This window comes from Lepidochelys olivacea (genome assembly GCF_965140295.1).
Source record: "Lepidochelys olivacea isolate rLepOli2 genome assembly, chromosome: 8".
NCBI lineage: Eukaryota > Metazoa > Chordata > Testudines > Cheloniidae > Lepidochelys > Lepidochelys olivacea.
In genome coordinates, this window is record NC_140418.1 from 96,865,809 (window position 1) to 96,890,164 (window position 24,356).

A 24,356-nucleotide genomic window follows, 5' to 3' on the forward strand; every position below is an offset into this window, starting at 1 on the left:
TCTTTCTTTATATACCTTCCTATTCTTTAAAAGAGTTACTTCACCCGCACATGCTCAGTCTTGACCATTACCTCAGCATTCTGGTTGATAGCTCTGATCTTTACAACAAGTTGTGACCCGTATGTGTGGGCTCTGACCAGCTATCTGCTTACCTAACTGACCTTTCTGACACTCACCCCTTACTGCACATGCTCAGTAGCCACCAATCTTGCACATGTTCACTGTTGTCATTTACCTCAGAACTATGATTCTACACCACCCACCCCACGCGCGAACACACACGCACACGGCTCTTTGCCAAGGCACCATTTTAGAAATCCTACATTCTGACTGAGCATGCTCAGAGTATACAGCATTCATCTCAGGGTGGTGTGATTTTTGTTTATTCAAAATAAGGATTCAGTGTTTGGGCCAAGAATAGGACCAATTCCTATTTTTCTGACCTCATTTGCCCACTTTGCATTCAAAAGTGCCAGGTGTACCTGGACGGAGTAGCAGTCTCCCTCTTTACAACTGGCAGTAAGAGGGCAGATTGATGTCAGGGTGTCAGTTTTGAGCAGAGCAGTGTGCTAAATCAGTGACTGCCAAGCTGGTTCTAAAAATAGATAGTTCAAAGAATACTGAGAGAGAGAAAAGGGGACACTTGGTACATTTTCAAGTTCTTTCAACCAAAGCCATTTGATTTTTGAACCTCATTGTTGCCTTGTTAGTGAAATCGATAGTAGAAAAATATCTCTCCCTTATAAAACGGAATGTTTAGTAGTTTTCCCACTAGACGCCTATATAGAAATAACTTTGAGCAAATTTTTTAAATTGTTTTATTTATTTGCCCAGCACATTCCTGGTACCCTGAAAGCCTCTTCTGCAGGCTCTGTTTCATCTGTTTCTCATTCCTTAGTTAATTCATACAACTTTGCATTGTATTTTTACTTAATGTTCTTCATGATTACTCTTTGCCTATCAGCACACAGACTAAGCACACTAGCAGTGAGGCTCCAGGTCCAAAGCTTCCTCACCAGCAGAGCTAAAAAGACATTGTAAATATTGCAAAGGAATTTGAAGGACTTGCATATAGGGAATCCAGCTTTTTGTTAATCAGTGCTGGAGATTTGTTTTTTTCAAATGTAATAAAAATACTAGTGATAAAAACAAGGTTTAAGGGTGCTTTTATCTGACTGAATTAGAGGGAGGAGTGTCTAGTGAAGCAGAAGGGAGATGGCAGAAAAGAACAAATAAATTCTTCTCTGAAGATAAACCCTGAATGGGAAGCACTGTATGTTCCTGTTAAAGGGATAGGTACAGTCAAGGCTTATAAAACCTACATGTGATACACAGAAGGAGTCTCTGCATCTGTAGCACCTTTCGTCCAAGGATCTCAGAGTTCTTCACATGCATTTAATGAAGGAAGCGTCCTAACTCTTCTACAAGGCAGGTAGGTACTATGCCATCTTAGAGATGGAAGATACTGAAGGACACAAGGTAAAAGCCTGGTCTACGCTACAGAGTTAGGTCAATGTGAAGCAGCTTATGTTGACCTAACTCTGAGCATCTACACTAAAATGTAGCTCCCAGTGATGTAACTCTCCCATTAACCGACTTAACTCCATCTCCGCAAGAGGCGTAGTGCTTAGGTTGATGTAGTTAGGTCAATTCCTTGTCAGTGTAGACACTTCATTGCTTACACTGACTGTTACTGGCTTTCAAAAGCAGTCCCACAATGCCTCACGCAGACATTTCAATCAGTGCAAGCGCTCCTGGTGAGGATGCGCACTGCCAACACAAGGAATGTAGTGTGGACATTCAAAAGTGATGTAATTACTGTGGTGGGTGTGCGACAACGTAACTTAGGTTGACTTAATTTTGTAGTGTAGACTTGCCCTAAGTGACTGGCCCAGATTATATCTCATTAAGTGGCAGACCTGGGATTGGAACCCAGCTGTCCTGATTCTCATTCCCCAGCTTTTGATCACTAGACCAGCGTTTCTCAAATGCGGCCACCAGGGGCTTTTCTTGTGGCCTCAGCCTCCTGGGCTGTGACTGGGGGGAAGGAGAGGGCAAAGCAGCGGCCCTTCCCCCTCTCTGTTGCTCCTAGATGCACTGACTTGGTGGTGGCTGCTGGGGCTGCAAGCAGGGGTTGAGCCCTGCCCCCTCTGGAGACAGCTGGGGCACAACGCTGGAGGAGCAAGCAGCTGGTGAGTTCCCCACCTTCCCAGGGGCGGGGCGGCTCAGGCTTTGGGCTTCACCTCTGGGGTGGTGGGGCGGTAGGCTCCGGCGATGGGGCTTCGAGCTCCAGTCCCGGGCCCTGGCTGCGTGATGGCAGGCCCCAGGCTCCAGCTGCGCGGCATCGGGCTCCGTCCCTATCCCACGGCCACGGGGCTTCAGGTCTGGCTGCAGGGCTTCAGGCTCTGGACCCCCACTGTTGCCCTTGGCCCGTGCTGCCTCCCCCGACCTCCCCATACAGGGCTTAATTTGTCTCCAGGCTTGCCATGGCTGAGTAAGTCTGCTGTGAAAAGTGATACTTGTATGTTTGTTAATATCACTTTTCACAGCAGACTCACTAGCTAGCAATAAATAAATTACAATGATTTGGACATGTCTATGTGCTGATTTATTTGTTTTTCCTAAAGCTAATTAAGTATTTTAGGAAAAAGTGTCAGAGCAAGCGTTGGTGGCTGCACTCTGAAGCCACCAAAAAAATTGTCTTGAGAATCCCTGCCCTGGGCCATGCCCTCTGCTTGACCTATTGCCAGATCTGTGCAGGGGCACAGGGTACTGTGGAACCAGCCCTTGTGAAGTCTCTTCTGCTGTACATTTTTTACCCATAGATAACAATGGAGGCTGCTTCTGTGCTGATTTGCTAATGAGTAATGAGCTCTTCCTGTAAGGAGGATTGAGCCATTCCTATGCACCATCAGAAGGAAGGGTTGATGCCGTCCTGAGTTTAAAAAATGCTGGTCAACCTTATGACTAATAACAAATAATAAGTATTATTTATTCTCTTCAAATCACTGTGAAAATAGTTCTTTATATGATTTAGAGCCGTGTAAACTAAGATAATGATAAGGGAATACAAATGGCATAATTAGTTAGGTATATTTTGATTTTAAGCCTTGTTCTGAAACATCAGGTATTGGCCATTATCAGAGGCAGGTTACTGGCTGGGATGCACCAATGGATCTGGTATTGCAGATCTTATAGTCAGCCAACCCTCAGCTATAGTGTGTGGGTGAAATCCTGACCCTATTCAAGTCAATGGCAGAATTCCCAATTCTTTCAGTTGGGGCAGTATTTAATCCTGTATACTTTAATATTTCTCCATTGTCAGCCCAGAGTAGATAATTGGACTTGCGGGTCCCCAGAGAGGGTATTGCAAAGGGTTGAAGGAGCAACATACATGGAAATACTGACAAATGGGTCCAGAGTTTAGCTTGTGGAAAGCTGCTGTTTCTCCACTCAGACTGGGAGCTCTGCCCGCTAGTGATTAGACCAGACACTAGCCCCAAGCTGCGCTGCTGCTTCATTAATTTTCTTTGTAGGCTAGTCTAAGAAAATGGGCCCTGTGACCACATGGCTGTAGGCTCATGAAAGGCAGTATGTTTTTTCTGTAGGAATGAGGTGACAAATGGCTCATAATACCTAGAATCACTTCTTGCTATCTCATTCACTTAATTCTGACAAGATGGAAATATTCCTGAAGTACATTTCAGATTGTTCTTGTTGCTAATGTTTTATACCCATTCATATTTAGCGACTCTGTATATTTCAAGCACTTTATCTCACATCTCTCAGACAGTATATCATGCTAAGCATCTTAACATATCCCACTTGCCCTCTCTTTCACTGTCCATCCATTCGTGACCTAGCGGAGGAGCTATACAGCACCATGTGAAAGATCCGAGTTCAGTTCAATCCTGGTGACTCATTCCCAAGCAAGCAGCTGCTGGGCCATCTGGAGAGGTAGCGTACCCAGCTCTTAATTTTGCAGAGAAAGGTGGGGAGAGGAGGGATTTCTCTGGCCACTTCAAGAGAGGAGGTGAGAGGCTCCATGGTGAGTTGTGCTCTTAGCCGACAGTGGAGTTGTTGCCAAACAGGCCCTGAGGGTGTCTGGTGTAAAATAGGGATGGAGAAAATTGAGGCTGCTCAGATATTTGAGAGGGACGGGGAGAACTCATTCTTTCTCTCTAAATAGGTAGAATAAAAGGAGGAATCTGACTAACCACAGAGGATAAACAGCATGTCAGTCCTGACACATCTTGAGTGAATTTGTAACGGTAATGTGTCTATGTATAATGGCAAGAAAGTTTGGGGGGCATTCATCACATCAGATATAATTTTGTTATATCCCAAGGTTTCTGCCCTGACTTCCTGCATGCTGGATGAGAAATAGTTACATGGATTGTTGGAAGGCAATAATCTCTAATCAACTATCACATCTGGGAAGAGAGAATCCTGGTTTTAACCTGTAGATCTTCTTATACAACCACAGTGCTAAGCACCGTGGTACCTACGCACTAATAGTTCCCCTAGTGTGCTTTGATCTGCACTGATTTGAAACAGGAATTGATTGAAGTGCACGGTAGGGAAATTTTAGTGCATGGTAGCAGCGAGACATGAACTCTTAGTGAGCAGCAGGCTAGTGTGGGGGTACAGGCTAGTGTGGGGGTACACCCCAGCTTGCCACGAGCCAAGTATTCATGTAGATAAGCCCTTACAATTACTCTGTCTTTTAGGAGGGGTAGATGATAGGAAATGGCCAGATTTTGCAACAGAGCTCGGCACCCCACACGTTGAACTGTGTTAAAAATCTAGCCATAAATGTCGGTAGGAACTACTGGAGGCTGAGCTCTTTAAAAAATCTGGCTCCAGTTGTGGGTACAGAGCACTGCAAATCTGTTCCTGGGCCCTTTTGAAATTCTGGCCCCATGAATCTTTTCAGTCTGTGACAGAACTTATCTTGCCTCTTTACATGGTGCTCAAATCAGTTTATGTAATAAATATTAAAGCTGCTGGCAAGACCCCCGGGAATCACTTTTATCATCAATCCCAACAATAAGTAGCTTTGTAATGCCCCTGTTCTTCAATGTGAAGCATACAGACACCTCTCCTGTAAAAGTCTAGGCCAGAGTTACTCTGCAGAGTCACTCATTATTTTGGTAATTAGGATTAATCCTGGGATTTTGAATTCCTGGTTATAGTTTACTCTGATCTCAGAGACGATAATTAGCAGTGTGTTAATCTGTCTAAAAGCAATGTACATGCTGTCTGCTCTAAGCATGTTGAGCCCTTGGTACAGTAAGCACATTTTAATCATATCTCTAAGTGAGGAAAGGAGTTGGATGAGAACCATGGGCTTCTAACCCATGTGGCCCAAGAGAGAGCAGTTTCTGTTTCGAACACCCAAGAATGCATTTGGGCTATACTGTTTCGTGCAACAGAATTAAATCCATGTAAATCCTGTTCCATTCCCCAGAGAACTTCTGAAAACAAGTCAGTATCAGACAAATCAAACTGGAGAAGTGAATATTTTATCAGGCTTATCAACTATTATCCCATTAACGATGTTGCAGTTTCTTGAGCTTTGTAGTTATATTTTCTTATTGTCCTTTCTTAATTAGTCTTTGGGTCATTTATAGTAATTTATGTTCAAAGCCTGGAAGAAGTTAATTATCTTGAGCTGCAAAATAATACATGCTTCAGGGTTTTCCCCTATAATCTGCCTTTATACTCACTGAAAGTTTATTTATATATATATATATATATAATCCACTGCAGACGGTCCAGACAAATGACAGCCGTGCAAGCTGCCCAGTGTCCTGCAAATGTGCCTCAGTCCTGACCCATATAATAAGTGTTGTGGATAGATTAGTCTCCAGGCATCTTTCCCTCTCTGCTGATACTGCCAACAAAGAAGCCAGGTGTGCTGATTGTTTGATGTCCTCATTCCAACACTGTAGATGCCCTAGTCTCATTTCATGTGAGCCACCGATCATGATGTTTCATGCTGGCCTGGGGCTGGATTTGATCTGAAACCTTAGAGGTAAAAGGCTCCTTTTTTATCAACAATCCCCTGGGTATCTAAAATGTAAATATAGATATAATGTATGAACCAAATTCTGCCACTGAATATTGAGTTCCAGTGACATCTGTGGAAGCTGAGAGGTCATACAGAATTTTTCACTCCTGTATATAAACACCTACATACAGCATATATAGCTTGATGTGGTAAGAGAAGGAAATGACTGGAATCTTAATCTGTTTTGCACTGTAGTGTATGAAGCCTTTCTGTTTGAATTCCCACGAATGTGTTCTTGATTTTTGTGTGTATTATTCATATATAAATCCATATTTAGGCACCTAAATAAGTGAGTTCAGGGGAGTTCCCCTAAGTAGTTATGATATGACTTTTGTATCAATATCAAAAGAATTCACCAGCCCAAATTCAATGCTGGTGTCAGTGAATTTGGTCAATCATGTTTAGCAGTAAGTGATTATTAGAAGAAATAGAAAACGTGTTACTGATTATAAAAAAAAAACTTTGTTTGCTTTTTGCTTTTGGAGAGGGGAAGAAGGGATAAATAGGAATAATAATTAGGATACTTAATGCTTATAATACCTTTCAACTGAGTATCTTAATGTTTTACAGAGATGAGTAAACTGAACTGAAGCGTGAGTGACTTGTCTAAGGCCACATAATGAATCAATGAGTAAATGGGGAATAGAATCCAGTTCTCCTAATTCCCAGACCTGCTCCAGCTCCTGAATGAAGAGGGGAAAATGCATAAGGAAGGGAGATGTTAACAGAAACTAGAGCTATGTAAAATAGCAGCCACATATAATTCAGAAAGGAACAAATTCAGAGCTGACTTAGACCCCATGCAGTCCCTGTGCCTTCAGTGGAAATGCACAAAGTATAAGTTAGTGTGAATTCAGAACGTATATGCAAACATATGCATGATGAACATGATTGTTAATCACATGCATCTTGCTCAGTCATAAATCTCCGGAAGTCAGGAGCATATCCTAATTGAAACTAGAATTCCGTTTAACGGTGTTAAGTTTTTTGCTGACTACCAGCTTCTAACAATTTTCTTTTTGCGATAATGCTTGCCTTGAGTAGAAGCACAGAGGGCATGATCTTTCCTTCAGTGAATTCAAAGGGAGTATCTCCTGGCAAGAAAATGTGTCCGACTTGGCCTTGGTCTTCAAGAGTGGGGAGGAATTCCTAACATTTAGGAAGGAAGATACCAGGACAGTTTGTATGGAGGCCCCAGTTAAAGAAACCCAAGCCTTTGTTTAAATTACAGGCCATACCATTGATGAGGATTCCATTATGTAGGGTTTTAAAGATCCAAAAGCTGCACTGGAAATTGAAGAGAAGCAATTTACTTGACAGGACAGAAATAATAATTAATAAAATAAAGCCATTCTGCCTGGCATTTTTTCCTGTGCTAATTAAAGCTTTCTGAAAGAAACAAGAAAAAAAAGGTCTTGGGGATTCTTAAAACAGAGATACTGAAAAAACTGCCCCATCATTAAGATGGTGCATTTCCACAAAGGATGCTTTTTTCATAGATACAGTCTGCTGATTAAAAGTCTTGTAGGTTTCCCACCAGTAGAAGTTGCTTAATTACATTTTATGCATGCTCTCAGAGTACCTGTATGGTGAGAACCTGACAAATGGTCTTCTGAAAGCAAATCAATTCTGTTCTCTTGGGCTTTCTTGAATATACATGCTGTCCGGAGCCTGAAAAGCTCAGCAGTGGCATAAGAGGAAGCCAAACAGTGGGGCGCCAGTTAGGCTCTATGGTTCTGTGAAAGACTTTGTAGCCTCATGTAAAGAAAAAGAAGAATGTGTCATTGGCTGTAGTGAGTAAATGGAACCTTCTTGTCTCCTTTGCTCTTGTCTCCTTATAAATAAAGCATTGTTGTCCATCCTTGGCATTTGCCGTTCATTGTGATAAATTGGTTTTGATGTGTCTGACATTTTAACCAAGTTGTTTAATGGTCTATTTCTGAAAAGACAGACCTTGCTATAGTTTACATGAACACAGGATATCCAGGTTTGACAGTCACTGTCACATACTACATTAACCATTTCCTTCCCAAGTGTGTGAAGACTGGAGAAGAATAGAAGGAACTAAACATTTTAGTCACATAAGTCCAAAGCATACTAAATTCTGTAAGCAAGATCTTGAGACCGTCCTGCCCATATATAAACCAAGCATGATTTGCAGCTGCTACAAGGAGACCGTTTCATGGCTTGTGCAGTATGTTAAGTCCCATTGCATTTGAATTGTCTTGGTATCTCTAAGAAGAAGCTTGTAGAAATGCTGTTGGGTATTTCTCCAGTACTCTCACTTTGATTTTGTTCAATTTCTCTCTCTTTTATACCTCATTTTGTGCTGAGTAGTTGGCTTCAGTGCAAAGATGCAAAGATCACTTGGACTCACAGTAGCCATGGGGGCCTGGCTCAGTGCAAAGAGTTGATGAACTGTGACAAGTGACAGCTTCTGTCTTTGCGTCCTGCAAGTTCATCTGGTCTAATTTACTTTTTTTTAATGTCTCTAATTACTCAGTCAATGAGATGATTAACCTAATTCTTCTACTCTCCATGAATAGAATTCTTCTGTCCCTATCTTCCCCATTCCTCCTGCTCCCCCGGGCTGTTTGGCTGCTACAGACAGATGTAGTGCCCACAATTAAATTGTGAATACTACATAACCTTCCTGCAGGTCAATGATCACATTGCATTACAATGTCAGTTGTCATTATATGTTCTCTTCCTCAAAACCAGATGTGCTAGGGAATATTTCCCACTCCCTTTGCCCCCATGCCAAGCCCCACTTATGGTCTTCTCCTCCTGTATTATGCACAGACAAGAGATTGTCTTTGAAAATGTCATTTTGAAACAAAATGTTGAAATGGCTCATTTTGAAAATGTTGAAACAAAATGTTTTGACATTTCCAATTTGTAAAACGTTTTTTTTTAGCTGAAATTGCTGAATTCTGTCCAAATTCATGAATCGTTTCAGTGCACCAAAAATGTACAATATTAGCTTTCTTTCTGTCTTCTGAAACTTCCCCAGTGCTCCAAGACTTATTAAAAATCAATATTAATGGTCTAGCAAGCTCCTGTGCCAGTTCTTTTAAAACTCTTTTCTGGACCTGCTGATTTAAAAAAGACTAACTTTAGTAGCTTCTGTTTTACATCCTCCAGAGAAACTAGTTGAAATGGAAGGAGGGTTATCACCATATGATGTGACGGCATCATCTGCTTTTTCCCCAAATACAGAACATAAATATTTATTAAACATTTTTTTGCATTGTTATTGATAATTCTGCTATTTCCATCTGGTAATGGAGCACTACCATTGTCAGGATATTTTTGTTCCTAATATTTAAAAAACAAAAAACGCTCCTTACCTGTATTGTGTCATAGAGTTCTCCTTGTGTCCCTAGGCTTTCCTTATCAATTTTCTGCAATTCCTAACTTCTGATTTATACCTATGAATACAATCAAGTTCCCCTCCCTTCCATTTGTTCTATATTATTATTTTTATTTTTTATAGCTGCCTTTTCTTCCCCTGTAAACCAGGCTGTTTTTTAACCATCACAGCCATCTTCCTCAATTGTGGCCTTTCATTGTGGTCTTTTCTAATTTTTAGCCAACTATAGTTGGATGTGTGCAAAATCTATGAGTTTGTGATTATCTTGTCTACTTAACTCCCTTGTCTTATAGGGGAAATCTCTCTTGCTTCATGAAATTCAGAAATTGCTGTACAAAAGAAATAGCAGCCAAAACAAAAAACAAACAAACAAAAAAAAACCAAACAAAGCAAAACAAAAAAACAACAACCCCCACCACCACATTAGCTACTAGTAGATCAATTAATAATAATAAATGTGTCTGATAAATTATTTGCTGAATATTTAAATAAAAATAAGTTCTGAAGTTCTTTTATTGTGATGTGTCTGCATTTGGCTTTTGGTATTCTAAACATGCCCAATTCCCATTGATATCAATGGTCTCTGCCACTTACTATAGGAATTTTACCTGGATATCAGTTTCAGAATTTGGCCACATTAAATTTACTAAAGCAATATCTCTTTAATGTCTACTGCTGTTTTCATCATCTACATTTATTTTCCTTGTATTTTCTTTTTTTTTAGCCAAACAAGTGTGCCCAGCTGAAAAAATTAGCTGTGGAGACTCAAGCAACAAATGTATCCCATCATCCTGGAGATGTGATGGGGAAAAAGACTGTGAAAGTGGAATTGACGAGGCTGGTTGCACTACTGGTGAGTTATAATAATACCTAATATCTATATAGCAACTTTCTTCCAAAAGGCTCTTAAAGTGATTGATAGATTGTGTATGAATGGATGACTTTTCTCACCAACAAACTCCACAGTCACTCTATATTGACAATGCTATTCAGCGGATTTTAGGAGGAGAAATGAAGGTTAACTCTCCAGTTGGAGCTACTTGAGGAATGTAGAGTAGATTTTGTGTACAACTGAGTATTCTATTGTCACTCTAGTAGAATGCAGTTACAGCTACAGAACACAGCTGGAATTTGGTTAAGATATACTGGTTAGCATGCATACTCGTGCAGAAAGTGCTGTAGGGGCATAAATGGGCAGTAGACAATGGGTTTTGTGTGTCTTCCTAAAGACAGCACACTGCCTCAGGTCCCATTCTGGATCATGGATGTATTGCTGATTCAGGGGGAAAGAGTGCTTCCTCCTAAATCACCAGCATCACTTCTTGCAGATTTCAGAGTAGCAGCCGTGTTAGTCTGTATTCGCAAAAAGAAAAGGAGTACTTGTGGCACCTTAGAGACTAACAAATTTATTTGAGCATTTATTAGTCTCTAAGGTGCCACAAGTACTCCTTTTCTTTTTGCTTCTTGCAGAGTCTCTGTTTTATTTGAGGGCTGCCATCCAGGTACTGGCTATGCCCACCTCTGGTCAATTTAGAAGTTCTGACAAGATCACACAGCCAAATTGGTAAGGCTATTAACACTTGATTTTTTGTGTGTGGCCCAAATGATCTCCCTTTCTTCAGCAAGGTTTCTCTTTGAAGTTCACTTTTTTTTCTCCAGGCCTTTCAGTTCTAATCCTCCAATATGACATAGCTCATTTCTCAGACACTTCATGCGTTTATTTTTTTAAGTCAACAGTATGGAATCCAAGTTGGAACTGCTGATAACTCTGGGTTACTACACCCTTAAGGGCTCTATCTCTCTGTTTGTTCCACTGGTGCCTTTCCGTGTCTGTCGTCATGTTTTTTTGGTCTTTGGAAAAAGATTTTGTGTACTATGCGTGAAATATGTCCCCTAATTTTGATGTTGTGGACAGTAATTTTTTTCCTAGTTCAAACATTTATTCTTTCATGATTAAAAACAAAAAAGTCAACACAGTAAGTGGGAAATATCATAAAAAGTCAACCAAGGGAGTTTTCTTTAGCCACTAATTTACACATGTGGGAATGGGAATGCAGTATTTAACGGTTGCTGATAATTCTATGAACTGTTGAGTGCATTGACCGGTTGATTATGGTCCATTACAAGATTCCTCGGTAGTGTTACTTACACACACTTTTTTCTTCAGTTATTCACAGTTCTTGTAAGTATTTCCAACCTCCAATGTGGTGAGATCAATAGATAATCTCTTAAAATATTATGCGGGCATTTAGAAGGACAAATTCAGATCTCATATTTATTGGGGCAACCACAGTGACTTTATGTGTTCAAGAGCAGAGCTGACTTTAGTTGGTGGGAGCATATCATCCTTCTGTTTGTCATCATGCACCTTACAACATAAAATAAATTGTTCTCTATGTCCATAGTGCAGTTCCTTTTGCCACTGTACATGCAGCTCAGCTCAGGATTTGTGTTGCACAAGAAAACAAGCACATTTTTCATGGTGTATTTCAGTAAAAACAACGAGGAGTCCTTGTGGCACTTAGAGCAGAGGTTCTCAAACTGGGGGTTGTGACCCCTCAGGGGTTCGTGTGGTTATTACGTGGAGGGTCGCATGCTGTCAGCCTCCACCCCAAACCTCGCTTTGCATCCAGAATTTAGAATAGTGTTAAATACATTAAAAAGTTTTTAATTTATAAGGGTGGGTCGCACTCAGAGGCTTGCTATTTGAAAGGGGTCACCAGTACAAAACCACTTTGAGAACCACTGCCTTAAGAGACTAACAAATTTATTTGAGCATAAGCTTTCGTGGGCTAAAACCCACTTCATCAGATTCATGGAGTGGAACATACAGTAGGGAGGTATCAATACACAGCATGTGAAAAGATGAGAGTTGCCTTACCACGTGTGGGGGTCAGTGCTAACAAGCCAATTCAATTAAGGTGGAAGTGGGCTATTCTCAACAGTTGTCAAGAAGGGGTGGAAATCACTTTTTTAGTGCTAATGAGGCCAATGTAAACAAGGTGACCCATTTCAAACAGTTGACAAGAAGGTGTGAGTATCAGCAGGGAGAAATTTCTTTTTGTAGTGGCCCAGCCACTCCCAGTCTTTATTCAGGCCTAATTTGATGGTGTCCAGTTTGAAAATTAATTCCAGTTCTGCAGTTTCTCATTGGAATCTGTTTTTGAAGTTTTTTTGTTGAAGAATTTCCACTTTTAAGTCTGTTATTGAATGTCCAGGGAGATTGAAGTGCTCTCCTACTGGTTTTTGAATGTTATAATTCCTGATGTCAGATTTGTGTCCATTTATTCTTTTGCGTAGAGATGTCCTGTTTGGCCAAAGTACATGGCAGAGGGGCATTGCTGGCCCATGATGGAATATATCACATTGGTAGATGTGTAGGTGAATGAGCCCCTGATGGTGTGGCTGATGTAGTTAGGTCCTATGATGGTGTCCCTTGAATAGATACACAGACAGAGTTGGCACCGGGGTTTGTTGCAGGGTTTGGTTCCTGAGTTAGTGTTTTTGTTGTGTGGTGAGTATTTGCTTCAGATTGGGAGGCTGTCTGTAAGTGAGGACTGGCCAGTCTCCCAAGGTCTGTGAGAGTGAGGGATTGTCCTTCAGGATAGGTTGTAGATCCTTGATGATGTGCTGAAGAGGTTTTAGTTGGGGGCTGTAGGTGACGGGTAGTGGCGTTTCAGTATCAACTATTCTTTGAATGCTTGCTCGTGCCGATTCTATTCCGGGTGTGTGCACACCCACATTTGTGGTCATCGGAGATTTTTGCCTTAGCGGTGTCTATGGAGCCAGTTGTAGCGCCCTCTTGAGTGCCGCACTCATGCATCGGGTGTATCAGGCTCCACCGGCCCAGTGCTCTCTCAGTTCCTTCTTACTGCCTGTCAGTCTCCCTCTTGGCGTACTCCCAGTTGCCTGCCTCGTGGGAGCGCTCCCCATCACATCTCTGATGCCCCTTGGCACTGGCATCGATCACCTCGCTCCAGGCACCCGTCTCCGATGGCAACGGTCAGCAAACAAACCCAGGCGTTGGTGGCCCCACCATGGTCACTGGAAGGGAATTCTTACGACCCGGAAGCCCAGTTTAGCCCCTCACCTAGACTGCACCAGCACGAATAGGCACTTGAAACCACGTCGACAGCACCGACTTGGCAGCACGGCCAGTGGCCAGTGAACTGGCCTTATTGTGGTGCGTGGGGAATGCCAGTTGTGGCAATGCCCCCCTCGCACTGCTCATTGGCCGTCACCTCAGAGCAACAGCTGGCGGCACTTACGGCACCAGGCTCGGTGCACGAGCCAGGCTCGGTGGTCGAGGCAGAGGGAACTGCGCTCACCCCTAAGCTTCCCTCCCCTATGGGGGAAGATGCTCCAGAGCCTTCCCTGGTGGTGCAGTCGTTGTCCTCACCCAGATGAGGTGGTTGCGGGACCCTCGAGGGCCAACCTGCCAGATGCTTTCAAAGAACACCAGGCCCTGCTACGGCGGGTGGCCAAGAACTTGGGCCTGGAGGTGGAGAAGATGGCTGAGCAGGCAGACACCTTTTTAATGTCCTGTCAGCCTCTACCCCAACCTGTGTTGCACCATCAGTGCACGATGGTGTCCTTAAGATTGCCAAGGGCCTCTGGCAAACTCCTTCCTCCATTCCTCCCACCTCAAAAAGGGCCAGAAAACATACTTTGTCCCGGCCAAGGGGTTTGAATACCTCCATACCCACCCTCCAGCTCGCTGGTGGTCTCTGCGGCCAATAAAAAAGACAAGCAGGGGCATACCAGTTCGACCCTCAAAAATAAACAGGCCAAAGGGTTGGATCTGTTTGGAAGAAATATTTATTCAACAGCCAGTTTGCAGTTCCTGGTGGCAAACCATGAGGCCTTCTTGGGCTGTTACAACTTTAACTTATGGGACTCCCTCCATATGTTAAAGGAGTCCATTCCACAGGGTTTGGCCCAGGAATTTGGCACCCTGGTGGAGGAGGGCACTGTGGCTGCCAGGTGCTCCTTCTAAATGGCGTGGGACGCAGCAGAGTCGGCGGCTACGGTGATTGCAATGGCAGTGGTTATGAGGCATAGCTCCTGGCATCAGACTGCAGGTCTCTCCCAAGAAATGCAGACCTCCACCCAAGACCTCCCATTCAATGGGAATGGTCTCTTTTCTGACCAGATGTATGCCTACCTTTCATAACTGTTGTTCTTCGAGATGTGTTGCTCATGTCCATTCCATTACCCTCCCTCCTGCTCCTCTGTCAGAGTTGCCGTCAAGAAGGAACTGAGAGGGCGTAGGGCCGGTGGCGCTTGGTATGCCAATGCACGAGCGCAGCACTCAAGGGGGCGCCACACCCAACCGTATGACTACTGCTAAGGCAAAAATCTCCGATGACCACGTATGTGGGCGCGCACACACCTGGAATGGACGTGTGCAACACATCTCGGAGAACAGCAGTTACAAAAGGTAGGTAACCTTTTTTTTTTTTAGTGGATTGTATTCATAAACTAAACATACCGAAATGAGCCATTAAATAAATGAATTTAGCCCAGTACCATTTTTGATCATTCTTTTCATTGTTGCAGGTTCAAAAGAACAGCAGTAACATAGTCACATAGAAAGGCTTGACATGGCTCACCAAACTGATCTATAAGTATAAATTACATTCTCGTGACGCATTTTTCAAAAAGCCTAGGTCCCATTGTCTGCACTGCCCCTCCGTTCAGACTAAGGGGGTGTGAATAGCAGTGCGTACCAAAGTGCTGAGCTACTCCCCCGTGTGGATGCTGTGGACACAAACTTAAAAGGTCCCAAGTTCACACTAATGTAGTCTCTGGTGTGCACAGCTATTCACACCGCCCTTCGTCTGAACTGCAAGGCAGTGTAGAGATGCCCTTAGAAGCCTAAGTCACATTGACTTTCACTGAGACTTAGGCTCCAAAGTGCCTACCTCACTTTTGAAAATGTGACTTAGGCCTTTTAAAATTTTTTACCCATTGTCTATATGTATGTCTCAATATAAATTTCCATAAAAGTACATACTAAATGCATTTTTCTTTTGCGCTGAAAAGAAATTTGGATTAGAGGATGTTTCAGCTCCACATCAGAACTACTTATTTCTTGAAAAGGTGATTTTTTTTGAGTGCTGAATTAATGATCTTAAAACAATGTTAGGACTAAAACCTGCAACCCTCACTTTAGTTGCACTACTTACGCAAACAAGGATTGCAGTATTGAGTCCATTTTTAATAGAAAGCCGGTTTAAGTAGCTTGCATTTAACTTCATTTTTTCAATGCTCAGAAGTAACCCCTAAAAAGGTAGTAAACTGTGTTCTAAGTATCACTTTATTTCAGGTTAATTATGCTATTAATACGGATTTAGAAACTTCTGAGAATTTCCTTTCTGGGCATTTCAATTGATGTATCCGTTGTTATCTTCAGCTTGTTCCATGCACATGTGAATTCTTAACATGGAAATTACTCTGAGGACAAATTTTATCGTCTTCTGAAGCTATTAAGTAGCCTGTGTGAACCACATTAGTGGCTTTGGCCAGTTCTTTGTGGACAGGTGTCCACACCACAAAACAGCCCCCAGTGTTATGGATGCTAATTGGCAGCCACAGTGGAGAGAGGCCAAGGACCGAGCAGAAATGTAGGGTGAGCTGCTCTCTCAGTCTACGACTGGGCTGAGGCACACTGGTAGGAAAATATTTCTACTGTTTCACCTTTCCTGTGCATTAAAACAAATAAAAGGCTTTCAGTCTCCAGGCCTGTCAGTCCAGCACTTTTCACATGAATTAAATTCACTTTTAAATAAAGCAGATGGAATGGAAAGTACTGAAATGCTGTAAAGAAGGCACTTTAGATGTGGTTGTTTATCAAATTAAGGATTTTTTTCTCCTGGACGAGGACAAATGTGTTGTCTTTCGTATTAAACTCTGAGTACTTGTGGAGGATTGATAGCAATCCTCTCTTTTATCCAAATCTGATAAACCTCACTAAGCTTGTCTACTGATACTCTGTTAACATTCCCGTTTCTTCTCTATTTAGAATCTTTCTTTATCCTTTTTCTCTTATCTCTTCAGTATGCTTCATCTTGATTTTTTTTAAAAGTATATTTCTAAGTCAAAATCTCTTTTCTGTGCTGACTTTGTTGTTGTTGTTGTTTGTTTAAATGAAGCTTCATCCACAACTGTCAACTGCAGCCTCTCAAAGCAGAGCTCCCTGTCATACCAAAGGCTCCTTTCACAGAGCCAGAAAACATGTTGAAATAAAAATATAACATAGTTCTCTGTATAAATGTTTGGATGGGAAGTTTAGTTGTGTGCGGAGTAATTTCCATGTTGAGGGCTTGCACATGCCGTAAACAAGCTGAAGGTGACTAGGGACTGCAACTGAAATGTCCAAACCCCTAGCTGTTTCTAAATTCATATTAATAGCATTCTTATTCTCAGCTAATGTGACACTTTGGACACATTTTAACTAGGGCCATTCCCATCTATTGATTGGAATAACTGGCTTTAATATTATCATCCTTCAGAAGAGCTTATGCTGAATGTGGAAGTTATGAATGTCATTTCGGCCTATACTTCTGCTATTATATTATTGTGCAATGCTGATCGTATTACACTGGCAGCTAGAGGTCAAGGCAGGATCAGGCATAACTCCAGACAGACATAGTGCTAGGGCTGTACAAATGCAGAGTTGAAGGATTCAGAGTAGCAGCCGTGTTAGTCTGTATCCACAAAAAGAAAAGGAGTACTTGTGGCACCTTCTGTTCTGCCGGGAACAGAAAAGGAATGGAGTCTTAGAACTTAGTAAGTAATCTAGCTAGATATGCGTTATATTTCTGTTTTGTTTAAATGGCTGGTAAAATAGCTGTGCTGAATGGAATGTATATTTCTGTTTTTGTGTCTTTTTGTAACTTAAGGTTTTGCCTAGAGGGAATCTCTGTGTTTTGAATCTAATTACCCTGTAAGGTATTCACCATCCTGATTCTATAGAGGTGATTCTTTTACTTTTTCTTTCATTAAAATTCTTCTTTTAAGAATCTGATTGCTTTTTCATTGTTCTTAAGATCCAAGGGTTTGGGTCTGTGTTCACCTATGCAAATTGGTGAGGATTTTTATCAAGTCTTCCCCAGGAAAGGGGGTGTCGGGCTTGGGGGGATATTTTGAGGAAAAAGATGTCTCCAAGTGGGCTCTTTCCCTGTTCTTTGTTTAACATGCTTGGTGGTGGCAGCATAAGGTCCAAGGACAAAAGGTAAAAGTTTGTACCTTGGGGAAGTTTTTAACCTAAGCTGGTAAGAATAAGCTTAGGGGGTCTTTCATGTGGGTCCCCATATCTGTACCCTAGAGTTCAGAGTGGGGAAGGAACCTTGACCATTTGTTAGTCTCTAAGGTGTCACAAGTACTCATTTTCTTTTTTAGAGTTGAAGGATAATCCCTGTCCCAACAAGCTCTCTGGCTAATTTAAGGCAGAACATCAGAGTGAGTAGAACAAAGAGTAGGAAAGAGCAGGGGAGAGAGGACCAAGGAAATGGTATTTGTGTGGCACAGAAAGTAAGAAGTTATCCCTCCCCACATGTCAGTACAGGCAATGGAGAGGCTCAGCTGAGCAGGCTCAAAGAGAAGAGTGAAGTCCAGAACTCAGTGGCAACAACAAATAATATAGCAACAAATCACAGGCTCTGGTTCATAAAGGTTACAAGTTTTATAGCAGAGATTTTTAGATGCTCATTCTACAGTCAGCTCATGGACACATTCTCAGTGCATTGTTATGTCACATAACTGGAGAACAAATGATACATAGAATCATAAAATCATAGAATATCAGGGTTGGAAGGGACCTCAGGAGGTCATCTAGTCCAACCCCCTGCTCAAAGCAGGACCAATCCCCAATTAAATCATCCCAGCCAGGGCTTTGTCAAGCCTGACCTTAAAAAATTCTAAGGAAGGAGATTCTACCACCTCCCTAGGTAACGCATTCCAGTGTTTCACCACCCTCCTAGTGAAAAAGTTTTTCCTAATATCCAACCTAAACCTCCCCCACTGCAACTTGAGACCATTACTCCTTGTCCTGTCCTCTTCTAGCACTGAGAATAGTCTAGAACCATCCTCTCTGGAACCACCTCTCAGGTAGTTGAAAGCAGCTATCAAATCCCCCCTCATTCTTCTCTTCTGCACACTAAACAATCCCAGTTCCCTCAGCCTCTCCTCATAAGTCATGTGTTCCAGACCCCTAATCATTTTTGTTGCCCTTCGCTGGACTCTTTCCAATTTATCCACATCCTTCTTGTAGTGTGGGGCCCAAAACTGGACACAGTACTCCAGATGAGGCCTCACCAATGTCGAATAGAGGGGAACGATCACGTCCCTCGATCTGCTCGCTATGCCCCTACTTATACATCCCAAAATGCCATTGGCCTTCTTGGCAACAAGGGCACACTGCTGACTCAGATCCAGCTTCTCGTCCACTGTCACTCCTAGGTCCTTTTCCGCAGAACTGCTGCCTAGCCATTCGGTCCCTAGTCTGTAGCTGTGCATTGGGTTCTTCCGTCCTAAGTGCAGGACCCTGCACTTATCCTTATTGAACCTCATCAGATTTCTTTTGGCCCAATCCTCCAATTTGTCTAGGTCCCTCTGTATCCTATCCCTGCCCTCCAGCGTATCTACCACTCCTCCCAGTTTAGTATCATCCGCAAATTTGCTGAGAGTGCAATCCACACAATCCTCCAGATCATTTATGAAGATATTGAACAAAACCGGCCCCAGGACCGACCCCTGGGGCACTCCACTTGACACCGGCTGCCAACTAGACATGGAGCCATTGTTCACTACCTGTTGAGCCCGACAATCTAGCCAACTTCCTACGCACCTTATAGTGCATTCATCCAGCCCATACTTCTTTAACTTGCTGACAAGAATACTGTGGGAGACCGTGTCAAAAGCTTTGCTAAAGTCAAGAAACAATACATCCACTGCTTTCCCTTCATCCACAGAACCAGTAATCTCATCATAGAAGGCGATTAGATGAGTCAGGCATGACCTTCCCTTGGTGAATCCATGCTGACTGTTCCTGATCACTTTCCTCTCATGTAAGTGCTTCAGGATTGATTCCTTGAGGACCTGCTCCATGATTTTTCCAGGGACTGAGGTGAGGCTGACTGGCCTGTAGTTCCCAGGATCCTTCTTCTTCCCTTTTTTAAAGATTGGCACTACATTAGCGTTTTTCCAGTCATCTGCGACTTCCCCCGTTCGCCACGGGTTTTCAAAGATAATGGCCAATGGCTCTGCAATCACAGCTGCCAATTCCTTTAGCACTCTCAGATGCAGCTCGTCCGGCCCCATGGACTTGTGCACGTCCAGCTTTTCTAAATAGTCCCTAACCACCTCTTTCTCCACAGAGGGCTGGCCATCTACTCCCCATGTTGTGATGCCCAGCACAGCAGTCTGGGAGCTGTCCTTGTTAGTGAAGACAGAGGCAAAAAAAGCATTGAACACATTAGCTTTTTCTACATCCTCTGTCACTAGGTTGCCTCCCTCATTCAGTAAGGGGCCCACACTTTCCTTGGCTTTCTTCTTGTTGCCAACATACCTGAAGAAACCCTTCTTGTTACTCTTGACATCTCTTGCTAGCTGCAGCTCCAGGTGCGATTTGGCCCTCCTGATTTCATTCCTACATGCCCAAGCAATATTTTTATACTCTTCCCTGGTCATATGTCCAACCTTCCACTTCTTGTAAGCTTCTTTTTTATGTTTAAGATCCGCTAGGATTTCACCGTTAAGCCAAGCTGGTCGCCTGACATATTTACTATTCTTTTGACTCATCGGGATGGTTTGTTCCTGTAACCTCAACAGGGATTCCTTGAAATACAGCCAGCTCTCCTGGACTCCTTTCCCCTTCATGTTAGTCCCCCAGGGGATCCTACCCATCCGTTCCCTGAGGGAGTCGAAGTCTGCTTTCCTGAAGTCCTGGGTCCGTATCCTGCTGCTTACCTATCCTGCTGCTTTGCTTTCCTTACCGTATCCTGCTGCTTACATCACATACTCTTCTTTTGTCTTTAGTCATGCGTAAAAGACTATTACAGAATGTTGGTAAAATGTAAGGCTTTTAGGGCTAGATCCAGAAAAGGAAACTTAAACTCAGCCTGGCAATGCCTAATGTATGGGTACCCTGCCACTCAGTGGAATCCACAGCCTTGAGTTAGGTACCCAGACTCTGTAGGCAATGCATGGGGAGTTAGGCTCCTAAGAATGGGATTCACAAAAGCCAGCAAGATGAGTAGGGAACCACCTAAGCTAGCCAATAGAAGATGCTGGGGGGGAAGAGGACTAAGCCCCACCCCACAAAGGTAGTTAGAAGCACCTCCTATTAGGTGCCTGTAACACCGACAGACCGCAGTCGTTGGCGGGTGGGATCAAACCTGGGGCCTCTGGAGCTTAGTGAATAAGCCTCTACTACATGAGCCAAAAGCCATATGGCTCTTAACTAAGGCTGTAGAGCAGACTCATTAATCTGTTTCTCTCTCTAAGTCAGGGGCGGGCAAACTTTTTGGCCTGAGGGCCACTTCGGGGTGCAAAACTGTATGGAGGGCCGGGTAGAGAAGGCTGTGACCCCCAAACAGCCTGGCCCCTGCCTCCTATACATCCCCTCCCGCTTCCCACCTCAGAACCCCCGACCCATCCAACCCCCTCTGCTCCTTGTCCCCTGACTGCCCCCTCCTGGGACCCCCCACCCCGAATCGCCCCCCCTCCCTCCACTCCCCCCAGGATCCCACCCCCTATCCAACCCCCCCAGCTCCCTGTCCCCTGACAGCCCCAACCTATCCATACCCCTGCCCCCTGACAGGCCCCGCCAGGAGTCCCACACCCTATCCAACCCCGCCTGTTCCCTGACAGCTCCAGAACCTCTGCCCCATCCAACCGCCCCCTGCTCCCTGTCCCTGACTGCTGCCTGGGACCCCTGCACCCCTACCCAAACTTGCACTGCCCCCTTACCATGCCACTCAGAGTGGCAGGCGTTTGCAGCCCGCTGCCTGTGCGGCGGCATAGCTGCTTGGGAGGGGGGCAGCAGGGGAGGGGCCGGGGGCAAGCCTCCTGGGCCAGGAGCTATGGGGCCGGGCAGGACGGTCCCATGGGACAGATGTGGCCCGGGGGCCATAGTTTGCCCACCTCTGCTCTAAGTGGTCTCGGTGCTACTAGATGGGACAGAACACCACACCCAGAAGGTGTGTGGGTTACATACTTCCCCTAGCCAAGGCAGTGCGTCCCAAGCTTCAGAGACTTTCCAGTTGAAATCCTGGACGAGCCCCCACTTGTAACACTGACAGATCCCGGTTGTCGACAGGGAGGATTGAACCTGTGGCCTCTGGAGCTAAATGCATGAGCCTCTACTGCATGAGCTAAAAGCCATAGGCCTCTCTCTGTCTTTCCCTCCCACCCACCCACTAGATGGGATAGAACACCACACCCAGGAGGTGTGTGAGTTACACTTCCCTCCACTAAGGATTCAGAGCCATGAATTCTCTCCTCGAGTTAGGGCTGACCTGGCTTATGGGCATTTCTCACAAAACACAGAGGAGGTGGTGGTGGTGTCTACCAGGGGACTGCCCTGGTGCAAACAGTACTGTGCTGAGTAGTCTTATAGGGTTTTGCCAAGTGTAAAGGTCTGTGGGAAACTTGTAGTGTGGGCCGTGCCATCCACACCCCGTAGGATTCAATCACAAGCTTTGGCAGCCTACCAGTTCTTCTTAGCTGTCATCAAGTGTGATCAGAAGTAAATGTCAGTAAGACTAGCACCCAGGAGAGCCTTGCTGCAGAGAGAAAGATGCCACTGGTAGGGTCGTGCAGGCTGCCCATGTAAATTGCTTGTGATCTTTGCTTTGGGTCAAGTTTCTGACCACCTTGTTAGCATGTAGCACACTCTCCACACATCTGGCCATGAATGCAGGTAGGCTGGAGCACGTGTTGGCACAATATGTGAAGGGTGAGTCAAGACCATCAAAAAGTCTGTCTCCTGATTTCCCTGCCCTGTCCAATTTGTGAGCAGGCAGGCATCATGTCCTACGAACAAATGGTCATGCATATAGGCAGCCCAGGGAGCATTCATTGGCATGAAATATGAGTCCTGAGTGCAGTGTTCCTGGTCAGAAACATCAGCAGGGCTATTCTACCTGCGCTGTCTACACCTAGGGTTAACAGTATGGACCACTGCTAATCCCAGTCAGAACTGGATTAACCTACTAAAAAACTGCTTCCACAGCTAGGCAAGACTATTTGTGTGGGTCTGTTAGGCACAAATTGCTGCAAGGGACAGAGAGATAGTCACTTCTGTGAGGAATCCACCTCCCTCCAGTAGCACTCCTTGGAAGACCTATACAAAATGAGCAATAACAAGCTTCTGCTTTTATTGGTGAGATATGTTAATAATAAAACAACTTTGTAATGGTGAGATCTGTCAGCCTGTGGAATAATCTTGAAAGAAGCAGTGCAAGGCTCCATGATGTGAATCATTCAAACTACAGTGGATAAAGTGCCAGTGATTGTGGGTCCAGATTTGTGCCAACAAAGACGGCCACTGTACCTGGGATTAATTGTGGGTATAAATCCCAGCGCTGAGGTGGCTAAGTACCTGAGTGTATGTGCAGATCATGAATGTAGCAGTCTAAATGGTAGAATTTAAACCCACAGTTAATTCTGGGTTAACAATTTTTGAAATTGCAAACTGCACCTTCATAAATGCACTTTCCCACCACAAACTCAGGAGATGAACAGGGAACCACCTAAGCTAGCCAATAGCCTTTCTTGAGAATGAAGCACACTGAAATTCTTTTCTCTCCAGGGTACTGTAATTAAAGCTTCAACTTAGGATCAATGTAGAAGTTAACCACTTGCACTGGGGATGTTACATCCATGGCTGGCTTATATTACTGACTAGCACTTTGTAAGCCCCTCTTTGATGCCCCTTTTAAGCTAAAGCCCATAGTGGAATGGGGTTGTATGAAATAAAGAACATGCAGCAGCAGGAGCCCTAAGAGGAATTCTGACTAACTTTTGAATGGGAGCTCTGCCACCCTCTATAAGGTATAGGGGTGCACCTCTCCTCTTATGCCACTACCACCCGTACTGACTCAGCTCCGCTGGATGGCTCAAAGACCTCTTCTCTCTCCTTCTGAGTCTAGTTTCACCAGCAGCTTGAGCTGGGGCCTGTCGTTATACTCGGGACTGAAATTGTGACGAACATGTGTGCAGAGGTGCAAAGGGGCAGGAAGGCCCCTTGTACTGTGTTCCTTCCTCCATGGACCAGCCACAATCTGTCAGGTTCTGCCAGTGCAGTCATTACTATTGTAATAGGATATTTTCCAGTAATTTAAGTGTACTTCCAAGACACACCCATCTGTGGTCCAGGGGAATCTGTGCACTTAATGGATACATCCTCTCTCATTGATCCCTTTGATTAGTCGTCTAAGGGAACATTTTTATCAGACAGACATGAAAAGGACCAGGGGCTCTGTCAGGGTTCCTTCCCCTCTCTGAACTCTAGGGTACAGATGTGGGGACCTGCATGAAAGACCCCCTAAGCTTATTCTTACCAGCTTAGGTTAAAAACTTCCCCAAGGTACAAACTTTGCCTTGGCCTTGAACCGTATGCTGCCACCACCAAGCATTTTAAACAAAGAACAGGGACAGAGACCACTTGGAGACATCTTTCCCCAAAATATCCCCCCAAGCCCTACCCCCCTTTCCTGGGGAAGGCTTGATAATAATCCTCACCAATTTATACAGGTGAACACGGACCCGAATCCTTGGACCTTAAGAACAATGAAAAATCAATCAGGTTCTTAAAAGAAGAATTTTAATTAAAGAAAAGGTAAAAGAATCACCTCTGTAGAATCAGGATGGAAAATACTTTACAGGGTATTCCGATTCAAAACA

At 43.9% G+C, this 24,356-nt stretch overlaps 1 protein-coding gene across 3 annotated transcripts in view; it reads left to right on the top strand.

Moving 5' to 3' along the window:
* The window catches only part of LRP8 (LDL receptor related protein 8), a 288,878-nt gene that overhangs the window by 193,962 nt on the left and 70,560 nt on the right, over window positions 1-24,356 (top strand). For 2 of the 3 annotated variants that reach the window (XM_084637202.1, XM_084637201.1), the window contains exon 4: window positions 10,171-10,299. In XM_084637202.1, coding sequence (XP_084493328.1) covers window positions 10,171-10,299 — 129 coding nt within the window. Of the gene's footprint in view, window positions 1-1,309; window positions 1,433-10,170; window positions 10,300-24,356 lie in introns of those variants that run through there. The other variant, XM_084637203.1, reaches the window with a different exon arrangement.